We start from the raw sequence: 18,580 nt of genomic DNA, 5'->3' as shown, positions 1-18,580 counted from the left end.
GTCTCGGTATCAGAAGCAGTCTGGCAGCCCTCAGGGTCTGAAGTTGCTTGCAGTAGGGTGACTGACAGTTCCCAGTGCATCCATCCTGGAGCTCATGGGCCCCACTGAGGGCTCCCTTTTTGGTTTGATATTTATCTCACCAGCAGCAATCCTTGCAGATTAGTACTTCTTAAAGACAGCATGTTATCTGAGTGAGGAGACATGAGGTTTGTATCTTTGTTCCCTTTTCTTAATCTATTTGTCTCCATTTTTGATAGCTCTCTCTGACTGGTTCAATGTGTGAGAACCACTTCCTTGCCTTGATTAGTGAGCAGGGGAACAAAGAATGGATGGAGGAAAGAAGGCTGTTTCTTAAAGATGAAATATTATGAACCTAATTCAAATCTGTCTCTTCCCTTTAAAGCAACTGGGAACCAGTAATCTCCTCTAAATACTACGCCACTTGCTGTCTTGATGTCAATAAAACTGTGAAAAAGCTTATCAGGATTCTTAACAGTGGACAATTTATATATAAATAACATTTCTAGCTAAACCACGATACAAAAATAATTATACTTGATGCTTTTGGGTACAGAATGATAAACTAATCAGACTGGGATCTTGAGTTTTCCTTTGTGACAAACCCCACAAAGGGGTGTGAGCTGCCTTGTCTGAAGCATGAGCAGGCTGTCACTGCCACTGGTGTAAGGGAGAAGCCCTCCTGGACCCAGCCCCAGCAGAGTCCTGGTATTGGGCTTAACCTTTGGGGGTGGAACAGAGAGCTGTGTAAGGAACTGTTAGTCAGGAGAAGCCTCTGCCTGGCTTAGGCACAAGTCCAGCCTAAACTGTAGTTATTTTTCTCTTTAAGAGCAAGTCCCTCAAAAAGGACTGGGTCCTAGCACTGCCTTAGAGAATAAGCACAGCTTTGGCTTGGTGCTGCCTGCTCCTTGTGAAAATCCCTGGGGAGGGGTGGTACAATTGGGTGCTAATTTTGTCAGGATCCTGATTTGGCAGCGCCTTGCATGTCATTTGGTTGCTCAGCGTGGGAGACAGTGGAGAAGATCTGAACTGTTAACTTCTGACCCATGCTTGGTTGTGTGGGTTTTAGTCTGTGAGTTCCTGTGGAGAAAAAGAAAGAGGGGAAATGTGTGGCTGGTTTGAAGAACAGGATCTCAGCAAACCAATGTCTCACTAATTTGAGACTATTCAAAAGGGTCACACACACTGAAACACAGCAGCAAAACCCTGTTAGGCAGCCCCAGTTTTGGAAACAAGGGTGCAAGCAATGAAACACAGCAGGTAGTAGAAACCTGTGACATTAAAATTATTTGCTCTCCTCCTCTGCACACTCAACCCTCCCATGCTTTCCAGGCAGAGGCTTGCTAGGAAGGGCAAGAAGGCTGAGCTCCCTTTTCAGCTTTGCCTGCAGCTTGTGCAGTTGAGACAAACAGGTTATAGGCACTTGAGGCCTGGAGAGAAGAGGGAGCTTATTTGCTCAGGGTTTTGTGTGCACATCCAGCAGAGTCATCCCAGGGAAAGTGTGGGGAGAGGAGGGGGTTGCTCAAATACCACATGGAGTCACATCCAGCACCTGCTTCATGTACACTTCAGGGGAAGCAGATTTTTCTGGATAAATCTCCTTATCACACAGCATTTAGTTACATTTAACTCGAATGTCAAAGAGCTATCTCAACAGAGAGGCTACAAACTCAAGGGCCTGGAAGAGTGACATAAGAGGGCCTGGCTTTTAGTGACATAAAGTGCTTTCTCCGGAGTAGGGTAAGGACATAGTAGCAAGAATATGTCAGTTCTGAAAGTGTTTGTTCATATATCGTTAGAGAAAATAACCTGTGGAGCTGTCAATATATCAGATTCCATGAGCTTCAGGTGATTTATGTTAAAGAAGTTCATTTGGTCTGTACCTGGACATTACCTTTTGCAGTCCTTCACTTACAAACTGATTCTCCCTCTTCTTACCATGGGCCACATTTCTTTATTGCTGCTGTCACATGGATTATAGGAACATCTGCAAAATTCCTCATGCTGAATTATGTGGAATGATAGTGTTGGGATCAGGGCAGGCTGGCTGTAATCTTACCCTCTTCCAGCTACATTGTTGTGTCCCTGCCATGCCAAGCCAAATAATGGATCTTGTGAATGGATGATGCTGAAGCACTTCAGAGGTTAAGAGGAGGTTCCCACTGCATGCACGGTGTAGTTTGGGAATTTATGTTTCAGAACACATTGTGTGGGACATCAGCACAGTGCCCTTCACAGAGCTGACAAACTATTGATCTGTCTGGCACATCTGCTTGAACTTGCATGGTCCTGTTTTAGGGGATGAACGGGGATTTAGCTACCTGATTGCTGTTAAATGTAGCTTGATCCTCACGTTGTAGGCTGCAAATTAACCCTTTCAGAAGCTTCTGTATCAGTCCAAGTGCAATTAAAGGAAGTGCTGGTCTGCATCAAGAGCTGTTAAAACCTGCTAGGTTTGTGTCTGCTGGTGTGTAGTGTCTATCCAAAGTGCACAAGCTGCAATGCTCAATAGAAGACTACATTGCATGTCAAGTATTGATATAAACACATTGGAATAAGCAGAGCTTGTTTGGATTTAGGGCTCAGTTCTTTGCCCTGCTGGTGTCAAGCAAAGCAAGGTCAGGCTGTCACCAGCTCTGCCTGTGGCTCAGGGCTGCAGCTGTAATCCAGTGTCACCACTAAAGCTTCCTGCTTGTGCTTAAGCCATGTCCAGCATTTCAGATCAGGGGTTGGGGAGGGGAATTTCTGTCTTGCAGAATGACATGCTCTAGCTGGGGGTGGTTGTAGCCACCCTCAGGAGCAGGATGGGAGGTGTCCTGCACCCCAGGCCCCTCAGGTGAGCAGTGGGGTTTGGCTGTGCTGCAGGAAGCCCATGGAGGGAGCAGAACAGAGCATCTTGCCCTTGCCACTGCAGAGCCCAGGAGGATATCCTGTCCTGCTGTGGGACAGATGTGCTGGAGGAGGCTTCCTGCAGCCCCAGCACACTAACAGCAAGGCAGGACTTTGGCATGAGTGATGGCTGTAAATCTATTAAAATTGAGGTGTACATTCTTTATCCTCTAAAGTTATGCACACTGAGGTGAGTAATTTCAAATTTAGGTGAATGAATCACCATCCTTTAGTCCTGGTTTACTCAAACCCCCTTTTGGAAATGCCTGTATGTCAGTGTGATACATTGAATATGGAGTTTGAGGGGCCAATCCCTTTTGTATGTTTGTCTCTGTTTCACACACATCCCACAAGTTTGTCCCAACTCATTAGATTTGCTTAGATATTCCCACAGGATTTTCATAATGTTAGTATGGCAATTAGCTGTAATGTAGGTAGCCTAGGGAAGGGGAATTTTCTTGGAGTGGCAGTGCTGGGTGATGCAGTGCAAGTGAGGATTTCCTTGCTGAAAGGAAAGCACTGCAGGTGGAAGCTCTGGGTGAGCTGCCAGCCTTGGATTCTGTGTGAGGACTGCAGATGGCATTGCCTTGAAGGAGATGGGAATATAATGAGGAGAAGGCATGGAAAGAGTTCTACCCTCAGTTCTGTAAATAGGGCAACTTAGGTTTTTTGGGTTGTTTTCTCTTGCTGTTTAGAGTCTGTAGCTATACCTTAAACCTTCTTGTTGCAGTTACCTGTCTTGCAAAGACACCTGCCTAGGAAGGTGCCTGTTCAGCTAGTTATTCCCTTTCTACCACTTGCTGCTGTCAGGTGGAAGATCTCTTAAACATGTGTGTGTGTCATTTTTCTAAGCTGCCACCAGGAGCCATATAGCCTGTTTCTCTTCTTACAGGCTTCCATGGCCTCTGGTGTCCTTTAGTGGTCCACTGGTGAACCTAAATGACTTCTTTGAGCTCTGAGAGGTTTCTGCTGACTCTTTTTTAAGGTCATCTTTGTTTAAAAAGAACCCGTAAGCAGCAAGGGAAAAATAGCCCCAAATTGTCACCACTAACTTTGAGGGGGATTTGAAGGGAGTTAACAGCAATTCATTATGACTGTGTATGATGCTGCCAGGGAAACAAACATCTCTCAAGCAACAAGGAGACATCTTCATTGAATAAAGAACCTCTGAACTTCTTTTTATAGGCATGCTCTAGCTGAGGGACATCCCAGTTATTCCAATCTGCAGAAACAGGTGCAAGTGCATGCGAAATGGAGCAAAAAGCACTAAACAAAACCCATGGGCTCTGCTTTCCCTTTCTCTTCACTGCTGGACACAGCTTGGGAATCCTCACAAGGATAGAGCCATATGCTCGCATCTTTTATGTGAGTGCTAATTGCTTGCAGCTCAGCTCTGAAATGTTGATCATCATTAAATATTTAACTGTTTATAAACTTAAAGCAAGGAGGTAGTTGTCAGATCTGAACTTTCCATGCCTGTTAGGCTTTCTGAAAACTTAGGGGTCTCCCTCCTTATTTGCTGTGTGATTGGATTTGGAAATGAGATCCATGTCTAGCACATGGTTAAACACCAAATGAACACAGAGCTCTGGTGGTTACAACATCACAGAGGTCTGGAGTTGCACCTATTTACATTAGTGGTGAAATTAACACTAAATTCATAGCAAGTCAGGGGCCTTGGTACAGTGCATAGCAGGAATGATGACTTGTAGTGGGAAATATACCTTGATTTCATGGAATGTGATTTACTTGCCTCAAAACATCAAAGGGCAGGTTTTAAATCATTGGGACTCGAGTGCCTACTACCTCTGAAAATACGTGCCTGGATCTGTGTCCTTTACTTTCCCTATAAATGAGTAAGAATGTATCTTCTTTGAGAAATCTAATCTGCACCTGCCCTGCTATTGTTTGGATTTGAGGTTTATGCCCTGTTAGGTGTGAATCGAGAGATTGGATCCCTCTGGAGCAGAGAAATCCCAGATTATCATGCAGGTTCCAAGTCTATAATGCGAGAGCCACAGCATAGCACCACATTTATTAGATAGTCCTCGCTTTCTTACAAAGGAAAATGTTAGAGGAACTCATAACAAATGCAAGCTGAAAGCCATTAATTTTTCCCATGTGGAAGCACTAGCCATTCTTGGCTGAAAATCTTGCACTCAGTAGGTGAAATTATTTGGGGTTTTTTGCCTGCTGCAGGAACATTTTCCCTCTTTCCTCTGTGAGGTGAAATGCCACAGAAACTGTGAAATCCTGAAGTGTCTCGTCATTTTCTAGAGGAGATGGTGTCTGTGGCTGGACTCTACTGCCTACTGGATAATTGATGCAGAGCTTTATGGAGGGATTTTTCTCTCCATGCCATCCTCCACATGAGCTCAAACCAAGGAAGTGCATGCAGGAATTTTATCACCATTTCTGAAATGCTTGAGCCACAAACTTCAGTATGGTTTAATTTTACCCCTGATCAACTAAAAGGTTTGGAGCAGTAACACTGTTACTAACAGGTCCTATAAACTGTTAAATTGTTGTTTAGGTTTTTTTTTTTCTTTTTCTATTTTTTTTTAATTCAAAACTTGTTTATTAATTATTTATTAATTTAATATTTATTAATTTAATATTTATTAGCACTAATTATTTTTCTTTTCTGAAATGTAGGTCTACAGCATCAGGACAAGAGCAAGGAAACTGCTTGGTTCTGAGGTGCAGAGAAATGAAGACCAGCTAGAGCTGGAGTCAGCAGAGCTGGGCGGGTGATGCAGCAGTGGTTGACTCCTCCTGCGTGGAGCAAAGGACACACATGAAGATGAAGAGCCAGCTATTCTGGTTTTGCTATTGAGCCTTTTATTTGTAAGGCCGTTTATGGGTCCCACAGTGTTGGAAAAAAACCCCAGAAACCTAATTTGTCTTTCTTTCTCATCTGAGCCTGCTGCAGCTGGGCAACCTAACTCCTTTCTGCTCCTTTAACAGTGTTTTGTTTTGTTCAGCTTGATATTTTTATGAACAGTCTCGATAGTCAGGAAAAAGACTCTCCCTTGACTACAGTGCGCCTTCTTTCAGGAATACAGTATTTTGTAGCTCTTTGTGCATCTATTTTTGTAGAAATACAGAAAGTTTGGGTAAGGATCGATGGGCTATTTTAGGATGACATATTTTTTTAAAAAAAATTGTAAAATTGTTAAGTTCTGTTTAAAGAACTTGCTCTCAGAGAAGCACTGGCAAAAATGTATAAAATGCTATTTTTAGATGTCTGTGATGTGTTTGTGCATTTTGGGTTTTTTTTTTTTTTTTGTTTGTTACCTCAAATGTCTTTCTTTTCATTTTAAAGAGCTAAACTCCTTTGCTTCCACATTACTAGATTCTGATGTTTTTGTCCTTTTGTTCTAGCTTAAGCAAGTATAATTCACACCTGAAGTTTCAGCCAAATATTTTTTTCCTGCTGTTAGATAGTAGTAAAAGTGTTCTTGTTTTTCTTGCCTCTAAAGGTGGCTTTGTGCTGTGCTGATTGTCTGAAGCTCACAAACACCTTTAGCATAGAGCAGAGCTTGAGGTTACAGCAACTGCATTTCCAACCCATCCATTCTTTCAAAATGGACCAAATACTCTTAAATCAGACACGAATATGAGCCTCATCTATGACCCTTTGAAGCTGTTGAACACAGTTCCCTGTGGGTTATGGTGCAGGCTGTCATAGTGCTCATAAATATCAGTACAATCTTACAGGCAGGACTTTCAGCTAAGCCATTTCAAGGTGGTTACTAACAACATCAATATTCAGGGAAAATAAAAAAAAAATCATCCAGGTTTATAAAAATGTGTTTTCAACTGGCCTGAGCAGCTCAAGGAGAGCACAAGGGAAACTCCTGCTGACTTCAGGCTGCGTTTGCCTGGGCTGGGCTGTGCCTGGGGCTGCAGGCGCCCAGCTGCAGCGCTGCATTTCGTAACCAGCTGGGCTTGCATGCACTGGGGCTGGCAACAGCAGCGTGCCCACGTGGAGCCACAGCCCCTCCCCTTGGGCAACCCCCCTGGCCTGGGCATCCGCTCTGACTTGGCAATAAAGGCTTTGGTGGGAGCCAAGGTGGGCACCATCAAATCCTGAGTGAGGGCGGCGTGGGCTGGGCTGGGTCGTCTCTGTGCCCAGCCCCTGGGGACTCCAGCAAGGCTCAGCTGGGACTGAGGGCAGCCCATGGTCAGCACCTGGGCTGCTGCATCCTGGCTGTTGCTTGGAGATGTTGCCCTTCTGCTCTGTGCACACAGGGTCCCTCTGTAATATTTCCTAAAGCTCTTACAAAGCATCATATTTCTGTCACCACTGCTCTCGGACATCTCGTGTTTGAAAGACACGCTGGCCAAGTGGAAAAACCAAGATGCAAACACATGGCTGAGATAAGAAAGTTTCATTTTAAGGCGCTGAGCATTGTGAGTGTAGTATTGTCAGGTGGAAACCACATGGATGAGTGTGTGAAAGGGGAGGGGGGCGTTGGGAAGTGCCTGCCACTCTGAGGTTCCCTGCACTGCTGCTTCCCTCCAGGCTGTTTGAACTTGATCCTATGAGGTGTTGAGCATTCTCCCTTGTCAAGAGAGAGGGCTTGACTGCTGGCACTGGAGGCATTAGGATTATATCACAATTTGGCAAGACCCATAAGTCTCTACCTTGCCGATTCGAAGTTTGAGTCAGTGTATAAATGCTGAATGGACTATACTTAAATATTGCTTTAAAGTAATATGGTTGTAGCCTCTGTGTTGGGATGATGCATTAAATGTGGTGAGGTTTTTTTCCTCATCTTTGTAGTCCATTAGTATTTCTTTCTCTCAATAAATTTCACTCTCATGACAGTTCTCTATATTATTGCTGCTCTGGTAGAGCTAGCTCCTCAATTTGTCAATAAATACATAATGCAGTGGGGAAACTGTATGGGAGGGAATGGAGTACCAGCTGCCACAGTTCACTTTCTTATCAGGACAGTACAGTTCAGGAAATATTTCAAGAAAAAGAGTTCTGACTTAGGAATGTTGATAGTATTAGAAATACTGTGAGGGAAAAAAAAAATCTTAAGTTTTTTTCTTTTCTTTTTTTTTTCTCCCCCGCCCCCCCCCCCCCCTTGGTCTTGGCAAAAGTGGAACTTAAAGAGACAGTATGTCCTCTTTGAACTTGAGGGATGGAGGGTTTGGGTGGCAGGGGAAGCAAAATAAAAGGTAGCATTTCTTTTTGAGGTGTTTAAAGCTTAACAAGAGAAATCTGCTCAGAGCCTTCCCCTTCACAAGCTCATACTATGGGGGACCTCCTCTGGTTCCCTATAGATGTCAAAGCAAAACAGGGCAGGAACAAAACACAGTTTGCACTGGAATTTCTTTCTGGGTTGTATCTCTGAATTGTTGATTAGCGGGGATGAAGAAGTGGGGAAGCTGTTGTCTCTTCCACCTCCAGGACTACTGTTCTGCACAGTTTCTGCTGCTGAACCTGGGACTGAGCTGGTGGAACTTCTGCAAACTCTGGGTGACAAGTGCCAATAAAAACCTGCTGTTTGTAGCTATTCATGCACTGGTCTGTCAACTTCGAAAGTGTATAAATTCTTCTTTTCCCCTCAGTCACTAATTGTCCCCTGTGCTAACAAGTGAGAAAGGAAAAGCCTAGCCCTACTTCTGTGTTCTACAATTCGAGGGATGGGAAGGGAAAATAAAAAACAAACCCACCCTTCCCTGTGACAAACTTTTAAGTTAAATTCAGCAGATTTCCTTCTCTCCCTCTTTCCCATACACGCACACTTACACACACGCACAGAAGTGCTTATGAGAAGCAGATGCTGCCATGGTTTTGCTCTTGGAAGAGGAGAGGAGCACTTGCCTGCAGTGGTGGGGAATCGATGGCAGCCAGAAGGAGCAGAAAGGTTGAGACTGCTTGTGTTTCTGCAGACAGGAAAAAAAAGGCCCTTGAAATCAGGTCACAGATAAGTTGTGTGTCTTAATGCATTACTAAAGGAGTTGTTTCATTCTTTTTATGTGTGGTGTGTTCTGATGCTGTCCCAAGGAAGTGAATGATTCATTTTGAGAGGGCTTATAAAACATGTTGTACTCTGTCACTGTTTCTGGGAGAACATAGGGAAATGATTGTTTTATGTCAAGAAACTCAAAATACAGACCTTAAAGTTGTCCAGGATTTTATTTTATTCCTGCTAATGTTGAGAAATCTGACATCAATTTTTATGTCTTCATTTGAAGACTGGAAGGGTTCAAGTTGTCCACTAGTTTTTGAGAGGCAGATGCCAATTTTTTCCAATGGCCCTTTTCCATCCCAAGAAGAAGATGGAATAGTGCAGCTGCTGACTGCCCAGGAGATTGGATTTCTGGAATTTCTGGAGAGCTGAATAAGCTGCACTTGGCAGTAGTAAAATGGACTCTGTTCTGATTCCTTCCCTCACCAGACACACAAGTTCAGGTGGTCCTTGGTGAATTTTTTTGTCTCAGTCATCCACACCTGCATCAAAACATGTCTGAGAAGAGATCTCTCATCACAGCATTTGAGAGGGAAGGGAATGTCATGTTTCCTCCAACCTGCCCTTAGGATTGCCTTGCCTCTTCCAGCCTTTCTGCTTCCAGGCTGTTACATATATCCTGCTGTCCCTCTCCCACAATTCTTCATGTGTATGGATAGATTTCTCTACAAATATATTCATACACATTCACATGTACCTGGTTCCCTCTGTTCCACTCTCGTGCCTCAAATGCATGTCCTTTGGAAATGAAGTGAATTACTTTATCAAATCTCATCTGAGATGGAAAATGTTGGCATTTTATTGCATTCTCTGTTAACTCAGGAGTGATTTTTTCCCCTACTTATTAAAAAACCTGAACACAACAAAAGCACATTAAAAAACCCCTTTCAAATCACCTGATTTTTATCTGTAAAGATGGTCATGAAATCAGCAGTTACATAGAGAGGTGCAATATATTGGTTTCAGTAGACAAGCCTATGATTATTTTAATTAATTTCAGGTACAAGCGTTTGCTCCATTTCAATGGACCAGCAACATATATATTTCCTAATAAACAATTTAGAAACACATATATTTTTCAAGTGAAATTCTTGGTTTTAGTATGTCGGCCTTTGAGCTTCTAAAGGGTATTTGGATGATAAATATTGTTTGTGTGTGGGTTTTTAAAAAAAAAAAAGTTGATGCATGTTGTTTGAAGCTAAAATCTCATGTAAAGCGGGAAAGTATTTAAAAATAAATAGTGCTTTTACATATTAGCCCTATGGGCACAATCTGAGAGTTGTGGTGCAGGAGGATGCCCCATTAAAAAGTAAGGTTCTATTGCCTGAGCAAATTCGAAATCCAGGAGAGGCAGGAGTGGTCTTGGAAAGGCTGAGCTGGTGGAGCTGAGAGCAGATATGATCCTTTCTAGAACTGTATGCACATGGTTGGGCAGTCACTGCTCAATACACTAAATTTGGGCTGTGTTAGCAGGTTTATACTTATGGGGTGAACTGGTTGCCAGGGGGAACTGTAGATGTCCTTGGAAAGCCATGTTTTGGCCCTTTTAGCCATGTTTTAGCTGTCCTTGGCCTGCTCAGTGCTTCTGACCCTCTCCCAGTTTTTGCTCTTCAGTTTGCATGCCACCATGGTGGGACCTCTGAAATCTGGGCTGGAGTTCCCTGGGAAATGCACCTTTTCTTTTTTTTTTTTTTTTTTTTAGCTCCCAATAAAGAAAATATAGGGATGGGGGCCTTTAAAACATTTAAAACACTCCAGTTTTTACATGCACCTGCTCAAAGGTTCAAGCCTCCAATGCAAATCAGCTGTGCACTCTGGCTGTTTCCTCCCCTCAGTGTCCTTGGAAACCTTCAGTGGCTCTGAGATGGTTGGGATGGGACCAGCCTTAAATGCCTGAATTTCAGTCCAGTGGTGGCCTGGGGGCTGGACCAGCTGTGATTTGGTGAGCTGGGGCTCAGGTGTTTGGTACCTATAGACAAGCAGTGTTTATAGGAGTTTGAGGTTTACAGCAACTGAGTGCAGTGTCTGCAGAACTGTGCTGCGCTTTTCCTGCTCGCTCTTTGTAGCTTGTTATTTAAAACCAGCAGTCAAATCAGGTCCCTCTCTTTCCCCTATTTGTTTTCCCACCTTGCTTCCCTCAAAACTCCATTGAAATTTTTGCCCCTTGCATCAAAACTGATGGGGGGTTGGGGGGCGGCTTTGTATAAAGAAAAGTGTCACTGTTTATTACTGAATAAATAATTTAATGTGAATTTTGTTATATTTTTTATGTAGCATTTTCAGTTCGGTCTGTATTTCTCAACAATTATATAATTCTTTTTATTCTTATGCAACTGAAGAACTCATAAATCTTTGTGAATTTCTGCACCCTGAGATTCTATTATTTGCATTAGATTAATTTTTAGAGCCAAGGATTTGTCTTCTGCTGAAAATGTTGTAAAACAAGTGTTCTAAACTGGTTCTGTACTGAAATTAAACAGTGAAAGCCTTGCATTGAAGGGATCTCAAGCAGAGATGTCATGAAGGCAAAGGCTTGCTTTCTGAGACACTGTCAAGTGTTTATGTTACAATGTCTTTTATTTTTAATATCTTTTTTAAAATTACATTAGTAATTTTACAGACCTAGTGGAATCACAACCTGAGAGTTCTTAGTGCAAGATCCTTTTTTAATTCTATCATTTCCCGGCAGTTTTGACAGTCATCAGGCAAGAGATTTTTCCATGCAATGTATTTACCTCAAATTGATTTTTTTGGCAAAGTTTAGTAATTCCCGCTAAGGAGGTAACTGCCCTTGCTAAAATTATTTTACAACTGTTTAATTAAGAAATGTTTGCATGTCTTTCTTCTGGCTCGAGGGCTGAAGGTTTGGTGTTTTGGTCACAGATACATCATTTACTGCTCCAGCAGTGGGGGAAGAAAACCTCCAGGCCTTGGCCAAGCACTCAGCTTTTGAAAAATTGCCACTTGCACGCAATCAGCAGGGAGCTGTTAAGAATTTAGTTGCAAAACGCTCTGAAGATCCTGACCATATGGGATGTACTCTGTTTCAGAGCACAGGGAGATGAGCAGGATTTTTCCCATACGTCCTGCTCCGGGCCCTGTTTCCCGGACCAGACAGCGAGCAGGGCACTTTGTGCAGAGTCACTTGTGTTTTCTCAGGCTGTGAGGAAGAGATGGGGAGAGCTGGCAGCCAAAAACTCCAGGAGATGGAGCCCAGGAAAGGAAGAGAGAGGGTTCAAAAATCTTCGTGTAGGAGAGAATGGGATTGAGAGCTCTTGGGACAGGAATAATCTCAATAGTGGAGGTGAAGGTGGGATGCGGACTGCTGGAAAATAAGCAAATAATGCCTCATAATGAATGATCTAGAGTGGGATGTGGCAGCTATCAAAAAATACCAGAATAATGTGGGGACTTAAAAATTTGGAAGGAAAACATAGAATAAATATTGCAGAAAATGTTTTCCTTTGAAGTGAGGTGTGCACACTGTGGTTTAGTCAGTGAAAAGAGGCATGAGATCCCTTTGCTTTAAGACAGCCACCTAGAGAGATATGTACTTTAGGAAGCTGGAAAATGAGATAACTGAAGTGCTTAAGCTGGGAAATGAGATACCTGAAGTGCTTTTTCTTCTCCCTGTAACTTCTGCTCTTGCCAGGTCTGGTCTCCAGCTGCGTTGCCCCACACCTGGCTTTCCAGGTGCTCACAGGAATTATGTCTATGCTCTCGTTGCATCAAGAAATGAAAGTAGGGGAAGTGATACATTATTTTGTGTGACACTGATTTTATTCATGATGATCCTCCATTAATGTGAATCACTGGCACTCTGTTGGTTTTAGTGACTTTAACACCCATGGAGAATCTTACCAGTTATATCTGGATAAATCGTGTTTTGGGTGTTACCAGCTGGAAACTGGGTCCCAGATGGGTGCATGGGACTCTCCCTTGGACCAGGGTCTGGCTGGGTGGCCTCAGGGCTGCTCAGCCCACCTGGAGCAGGGCAAGGTCACTCAAAAGGAGAGGAGTGGGACTGGACTCCTCCGTGCTGGAGGAGCAGGGAGGCCTGGCCGGGCCTGGGGCTGTGGCTGGGCATCCCTGGTGAGACAGGGGTGTCACCAGCCTGTCGGGGACATTGCAGGCGTGGTGGGGCCGGCTGTCCCGGCAGGAGCTCAGGCTTGGAGGGGTTTTGCTGCCTGCGTGACGTGGGAGGCCGGGTGGGGACCGAGACATCTGGTGAGAATTCCTCACGGCTGAGCTGTGCGTTGGGCTGGGATGCCGAGTAATTTAGCTGATTTCTTTTTTGGGGTTGCTGGGAGGAGGAGGAGGAGGAGGAGGAGGAGGGGGGCTGGATGCCACAGCCTTCCAGTAACTGTCTCTCCTCCAAAATATCACTTTTGCTTTCTTTGAAGAAAAGAAAGAAATTATATTCAAAAAAAAAAGAAACCAACCAACACCAGGAACTGCCCCAATGTGTTTGCCTTGACAATAACTGTACATCTGCAACAGTTTATCACTATGGGAAAATGAGTGGGTAATAAAGTTTTGATGTCGGCTGTTGCATGTACAGAGGTATCACAGGCTTTGAAAATGATTTGTTATGTGAATGCCCATAGTAGCACTGAGGTTCAAAGGGAGGTGGTTTGTTTTTCGTGCCCATTTAGTTATGAATAACACCAGCTCTAATTTCCTCCTCCCACCAGCAAGCAGAGAGTCCTGCATTGGAAGCCAAATATAGCAACAAAGATTTCTATCTCTGGCCAAAACCAAAAAATCTGTTCCCTTTTAAGAATAGCACTCTATTCTTTTTCTGATGGAGATGGATAAAGAGAAAATTCCACTTTAAGGAAGCCAGTTTCTCAGTGGGAAACTCCCTGGTCTCTCTCAAATGGCCAGTGTAAAAGGTATGCACTTATTTTTTGGCATCTCTGTAGAAGTCAATGAGGAGGCTTCTGTAGAATGCCATCAGTAAAGCCCTTGTGGGGCTGCAGTCTGGATAAATCTTCCCTACTTGCTGGTGTGTTTTTCCTGCACTGCCCCACTGCTGTCTTGTGAGGAACAGGGCCCATGCTGAATGGGAATGCCACAAATTGTTCAATACAGGGCCCTGCTCGCTCTGCACCCTTTTCTTTCTGCTTTGCTTTTGTGGAGAAGTGAATCCCTTGTCTCTGAGGGACAGACCCCTGCTCCACCTGACAAGGCAGCTTGATGAGGTAATGGGGAGCAGCAGTCCATGATCCCTCCTACCCCTTGCTTTTCTAATTAGGGGAGGATGTGGGAAGTCATCCCTGTGCTCTTTCCCGAGACTTCCCAGCTGGGTTGTGCCCCAGAGAGCGACTGTGGGCAGTGGGGCTGCCCAGGCTGGGTGGGCTGGGAGAGATGGACGCTGTAAAAAGATAAAGCAGAAATGTTTGTGGTAGAGCTCTTCCTCAGGTGGTGATCTGACCTTTCCTGGGTGGGAGTTGATACCCCCTGAAGATGAGCGTGCACGTGGGTGTCACTGCCTGTTTGTAAGCTAGGATATGCTTTTAGGAGGAGGCACACACCTACACCCACATCCCCTTTCTGATCTTGAACTTGGATTTTTTTAACTTCTCTACACCATCTGAGGAGGGCTATTCAGCCTTTCCTTCGAAGGACTTATTCCCATTCCAGCCCACCCCCACCACCCACCCATAAGCAACTGCCATGTGTGACATGTGAGCAGAAAAAGCCCTTTCTCTCATGTAGCAGCTGTCCTTGTTTCAGAAGTGTTGCTTCATTCATTTGCAGACTGTTTGGCTGAAGGCCTTTGCTGTAAGGTGAATGCTGAAGGATTAGAGTTAGCTCTTCCTCATTTGGAAAACTCTGACTTTTTTTTTTTTTTTTTTTTTTTTTTTTTTTTTTTTTGAGCCTTGGACCCCTAATGCATTAATGCATTTTAAAAACAATGCAGGGAAGTGTCATCCAGTAAATATATTTGCACTGGATCTGTTTTACCAGACGTGTTTCTGATGGAGTTTTAAATAAACACAAGGATGTTTGGAAATATCTTGTGGATGTAAATATGTAAAATATGCAAAACAAAGCTGACAGCTGTGGGGTGTACTCATTGCTCACGTGAGAAGGCTTTGTGTAATGTTTTTTTCCATCATCCTGTCTTTTTATTTTTTTAAGCATCTGTGTCTGTTCCAAGATAATCTGTGATTCCCTCTGGACAGAGAGGGAGGAGGCTGGATCGGCCGGAGAGATTCCCCTGAAGTCTGTCTGTGAAGAGCCTCCTGGTGATGGTGGAACTGCTTTTTCCACCTGGGTGCAGCCCACGGAATCCCTCCTGGCTGGAGCTGGGACAGTGCTGGCTCTGGCTGAACTTGGCCCTGCAGGAGGGGCGGTGGGAGAGCAGAGCTGTCCCTGGGCAGTGCCACGCCAGGAGCGTGACAGCAGCATTAGTCACAGTGCTCGGAGCTCCATTGCCTCAGCTGAATCTGCTGCTTGGGAGAGGATGAGGGTTTTGCAACCTCAATTCAGCCTCTCTTTAACCAGGGAGATCCGAAGCCTACATCCCCATGTCAGGCATAGGGAGCACTACAGTGAGAAGGAAAAAATTCTTTTTAATTGAGCGTTATGCTGCTTTTTTAGACACCCTTCCACAGGGTAATTAATCCTCTATGCATAGTAACTGTACCACTTCCAAGTTCTACAGGATATTTGGTGTGACTTAGCCACCTGTTGTTTTCACTGATTTTTTAACTTGCTCTTTCCTTGCTCTTGTTTTCCAGTCTCACTGCTTTAAGGGCAGTGTTCCAAACTCCTGGCTGTCTGCCAGTGTGGATGTCCAGGCCCATGGGGCAGCAGCTCTGTGTCACACTTCTGTGTGCACACTGAGTTTGTCCTGTGCATCAGCTGGGACATTTGGATGTGCAAATGTCCAAAGGTGCAGAGCAAGTGCAAGCTCCTTCTGTTTGCTTGGTGGTTTCAGTCATGACAAAGGGAAGTGCTTGGCAGGAACAGCAACCTGGGTGAAGGACAAAGTGGAAGTGCAGCACCTCAGGAGACCTTCTGGCTCCCTCAGGAAAAGTCTGATTTATTCTGTCCAGGGAAATGGCTTAAGTGCATCAGATTTGCTGCAGCTTGTTCTCCTTGCTCCCAGGCAGTTGTCTTTGCCTTGCTGCCACTGACATTTCTCTGTGAACATCCTTGAGGAGATCTGTGTGAGATTCAATACTGAACCTCATCATCACCTGACCTGTGTTGTAATGTCACCTTACTGTGTCCCCATCACTGTGGGGATGGACACTCTGGCAATCTGTAGCAATTTGCAATACTTTTAATGCTACATTCTCCTACTTCACAGAGTTTTCAAGTGAATTCATTTCCTCGGCTCTTACCCCACATAAAATCTTCCAGTGACTGCATATATTCCATCATACTCCAGTTTCACCTGGAAATGACCAGAAATTGCCACCAGTCTGGATGATGCAGTAGTCTTTGAAGTCACTGTTAAAGCCTGTAGCTCAAAAAAATGTTACTGCTTTGTGGCTCATATGTGGCCAGGTTTTCTGTTCTCATCTGTGATGGAGAAATAATTGCTTTCTACATGAAGGTAGACACCAAAAGACCAGAATACCCTACTTGTGCCAGATTTGGATGATTCAAACAGAGGCAGAAACACTCAAGAATGGAACACTGAACTTCTTTCTTCCTCTTCCACCCAATGTCTGCATGTCGTGCTGAGACCAGCACATCAAGACATGGCATTTCATTCTTCACCTCAGATCCCTGGGCAGGAAGGAATTTCTTTTAGTTGCTTTGTGTCTGTGATACTTTGCAGTGTGTGCTGGTCCTGTCAAACAGGCACTGGAACCAGTTGGACAGTGCCTGACCAGCAAAACCTTGATGTTCTTCGTGGACAAACTCATCATTCGCAGTGGGCACTTGGAAAACAGTGTTTGTGGTGAGGGAAATTGATAACAAACTGGGAATCATATCAGTTTTTAAATTTGGATTTGAAACATGGAGAAACTTTACATTGAAAGTATTCCCCAAGCTTCAGATCTGTGCCTTCAGAAATTCCCTTCTAATAGTTTGGGCTGTATTTCTGTGGTTCTTAACAAAGGTTCTCTCTAAACTGAAGGAGAGGATGCAGCTGTCATCCATGACAGACATTGCTAATTATTTTTCAGTTTGCTGTTTGCTAGTTTGCAGAGATTTGAGAGGAAGTATAAGAGAATCCAGATAAAACCTCCAGTTCTCCTGTGCACAATTTTAATTCACCACTACAAAGACTCTTATGCAAATCTTAGACCTGAGATTTCATATTTTCTTTATATGAAATCAGTAATCATTGTAATTTCATTTCAGCTGGAATATTATTTTTCCTTTTTTTTTTTTTTCTTTTCTGTTTGATGGGTCAGATTTAAACCATCTGCAGGCAGATGGAAAGGAAAAGTGGAATTATTGTTTTCACCAAAAAATTTTGCAGCTGTCAGGGTGTGTTTGACACAAGCCTGATGGCTGAAAACAAAGACAGGACACGTTGTCCCTGCTGGATATCAGAGTGCACAAGAACTCTTCATGGCCAACTCTTACTTGGAGAACTTGGGGCTAAATGAGGTAAACAAGGTCATTATTTAGCCATACTCAAGGGCTTTTCAGAGAGAATTATTCACAGAATTATGTACTGCTTTTGCTGGGCCTCAGTGAGACTCTTTGGTCAGGTTTTGGCCTGAGGGAGTGGCTGTCCAGCTGACAGTCACAATGTCACATTAGCAGCGTTTGTCACTGTCACACCACATGGCAGGGGCTACAGCCATCACTCCCAGTACCTGCCAGGATGTATTGCTTTTATAATCTGGGTTAATTTATGGCCCCGTCATCAGTAACCACAGCTGATGAAGAAGGGCTGGAAGCAGAGCTTTTTAGGAGGGACACCAGGAGCTGTGACAGCCCCTCCCAGCAGGGATGGGATTGTTGCTTCATGTCCAACACTAGTGGCTCCTCAGGGATACCAGCACTACCACTGCTTTTTGAAACAGTCCTTCCCACAAGGATTCAGCCTGTGAGAGCTGGGATCCACTGCTGGGAGTTCGTACATCTTGCTGCTGGTTCTTTTGTTGTTAGTCTTTGTAATAGTGGCCATTCCTTCTGCTTGCACCAAGCTGGGAATCTTCAGGAACCATAAATGAGTTTCCAAAGTGATCTAAAACTCAAGTCTTCTTATGCATATACCAGATATTTGCATGAAGAGTGCAATTCTTTGTTGTCAATGTAAAGTTTATAGCTGCTAGGCCTTCCTGATATCTGTTTTTTTCCATTTAATGGGAGATTTCTGCTGGGGTGGTGTATGTTGTTTTGTTGTTTGGGGTTTTTCAATGTTGACATCAGCAACATGGGCTAAGACAGTTAACAATAAAGCTTTTGTCCTTTTCTTCATGAGTTTTGAGAGTGCTAATTCTATGTTGTCATTGGGAGGTGAATTTTTCTGTTCTGAAGTGACAGCCCTGTATAATTTCCATTTCCTGTGGCTGACAGTGTCATGTTGGTGTTTATCCACGTAGTATTTTTTCCCCCAAATAATTTGACTGTGTATGTCTGTAGACAGAATGCTCTTGAACTAAGCTAAATCTAAGAGAATAAGACATTTGTGAACTGTGAGCAATTATCCATCATTAAGCCATCTGAACCCTTGCAGTACACAAGAATTGATTTGCACT

The 18,580-nt window shown here is 43.9% G+C and overlaps 1 protein-coding gene across 4 annotated transcripts in view; it reads left to right on the top strand.

The window, feature by feature from the left end:
• VGLL3 (vestigial like family member 3) overlaps positions 1 to 18,302 on the top strand; it is a 34,844-nt gene extending 16,542 nt beyond the window's left edge. For all 4 annotated transcript variants that reach the window (XM_021541287.4, XM_021541277.4, XM_021541268.4 and 1 more), the window contains one exon: positions 5,563 to 18,302. In XM_021541287.4, coding sequence (XP_021396962.3) covers positions 5,563 to 5,606 — 44 coding nt within the window. In that variant the 3' untranslated portion in view covers positions 5,607 to 18,302. The remainder of the gene's footprint in view (positions 1 to 5,562) is intronic.
• The last annotated feature ends 278 nt before the right edge of the window (positions 18,303 to 18,580 follow it).

Source organism: Lonchura striata, chromosome 1, assembly GCF_050655825.1.
Source record: "Lonchura striata isolate lonStrDom1 chromosome 1, ASM5065582v1, whole genome shotgun sequence".
Lineage (NCBI taxonomy): Eukaryota > Metazoa > Chordata > Aves > Passeriformes > Estrildidae > Lonchura > Lonchura striata.
This window is presented reverse-complemented; position numbering and strand designations above follow the sequence as displayed.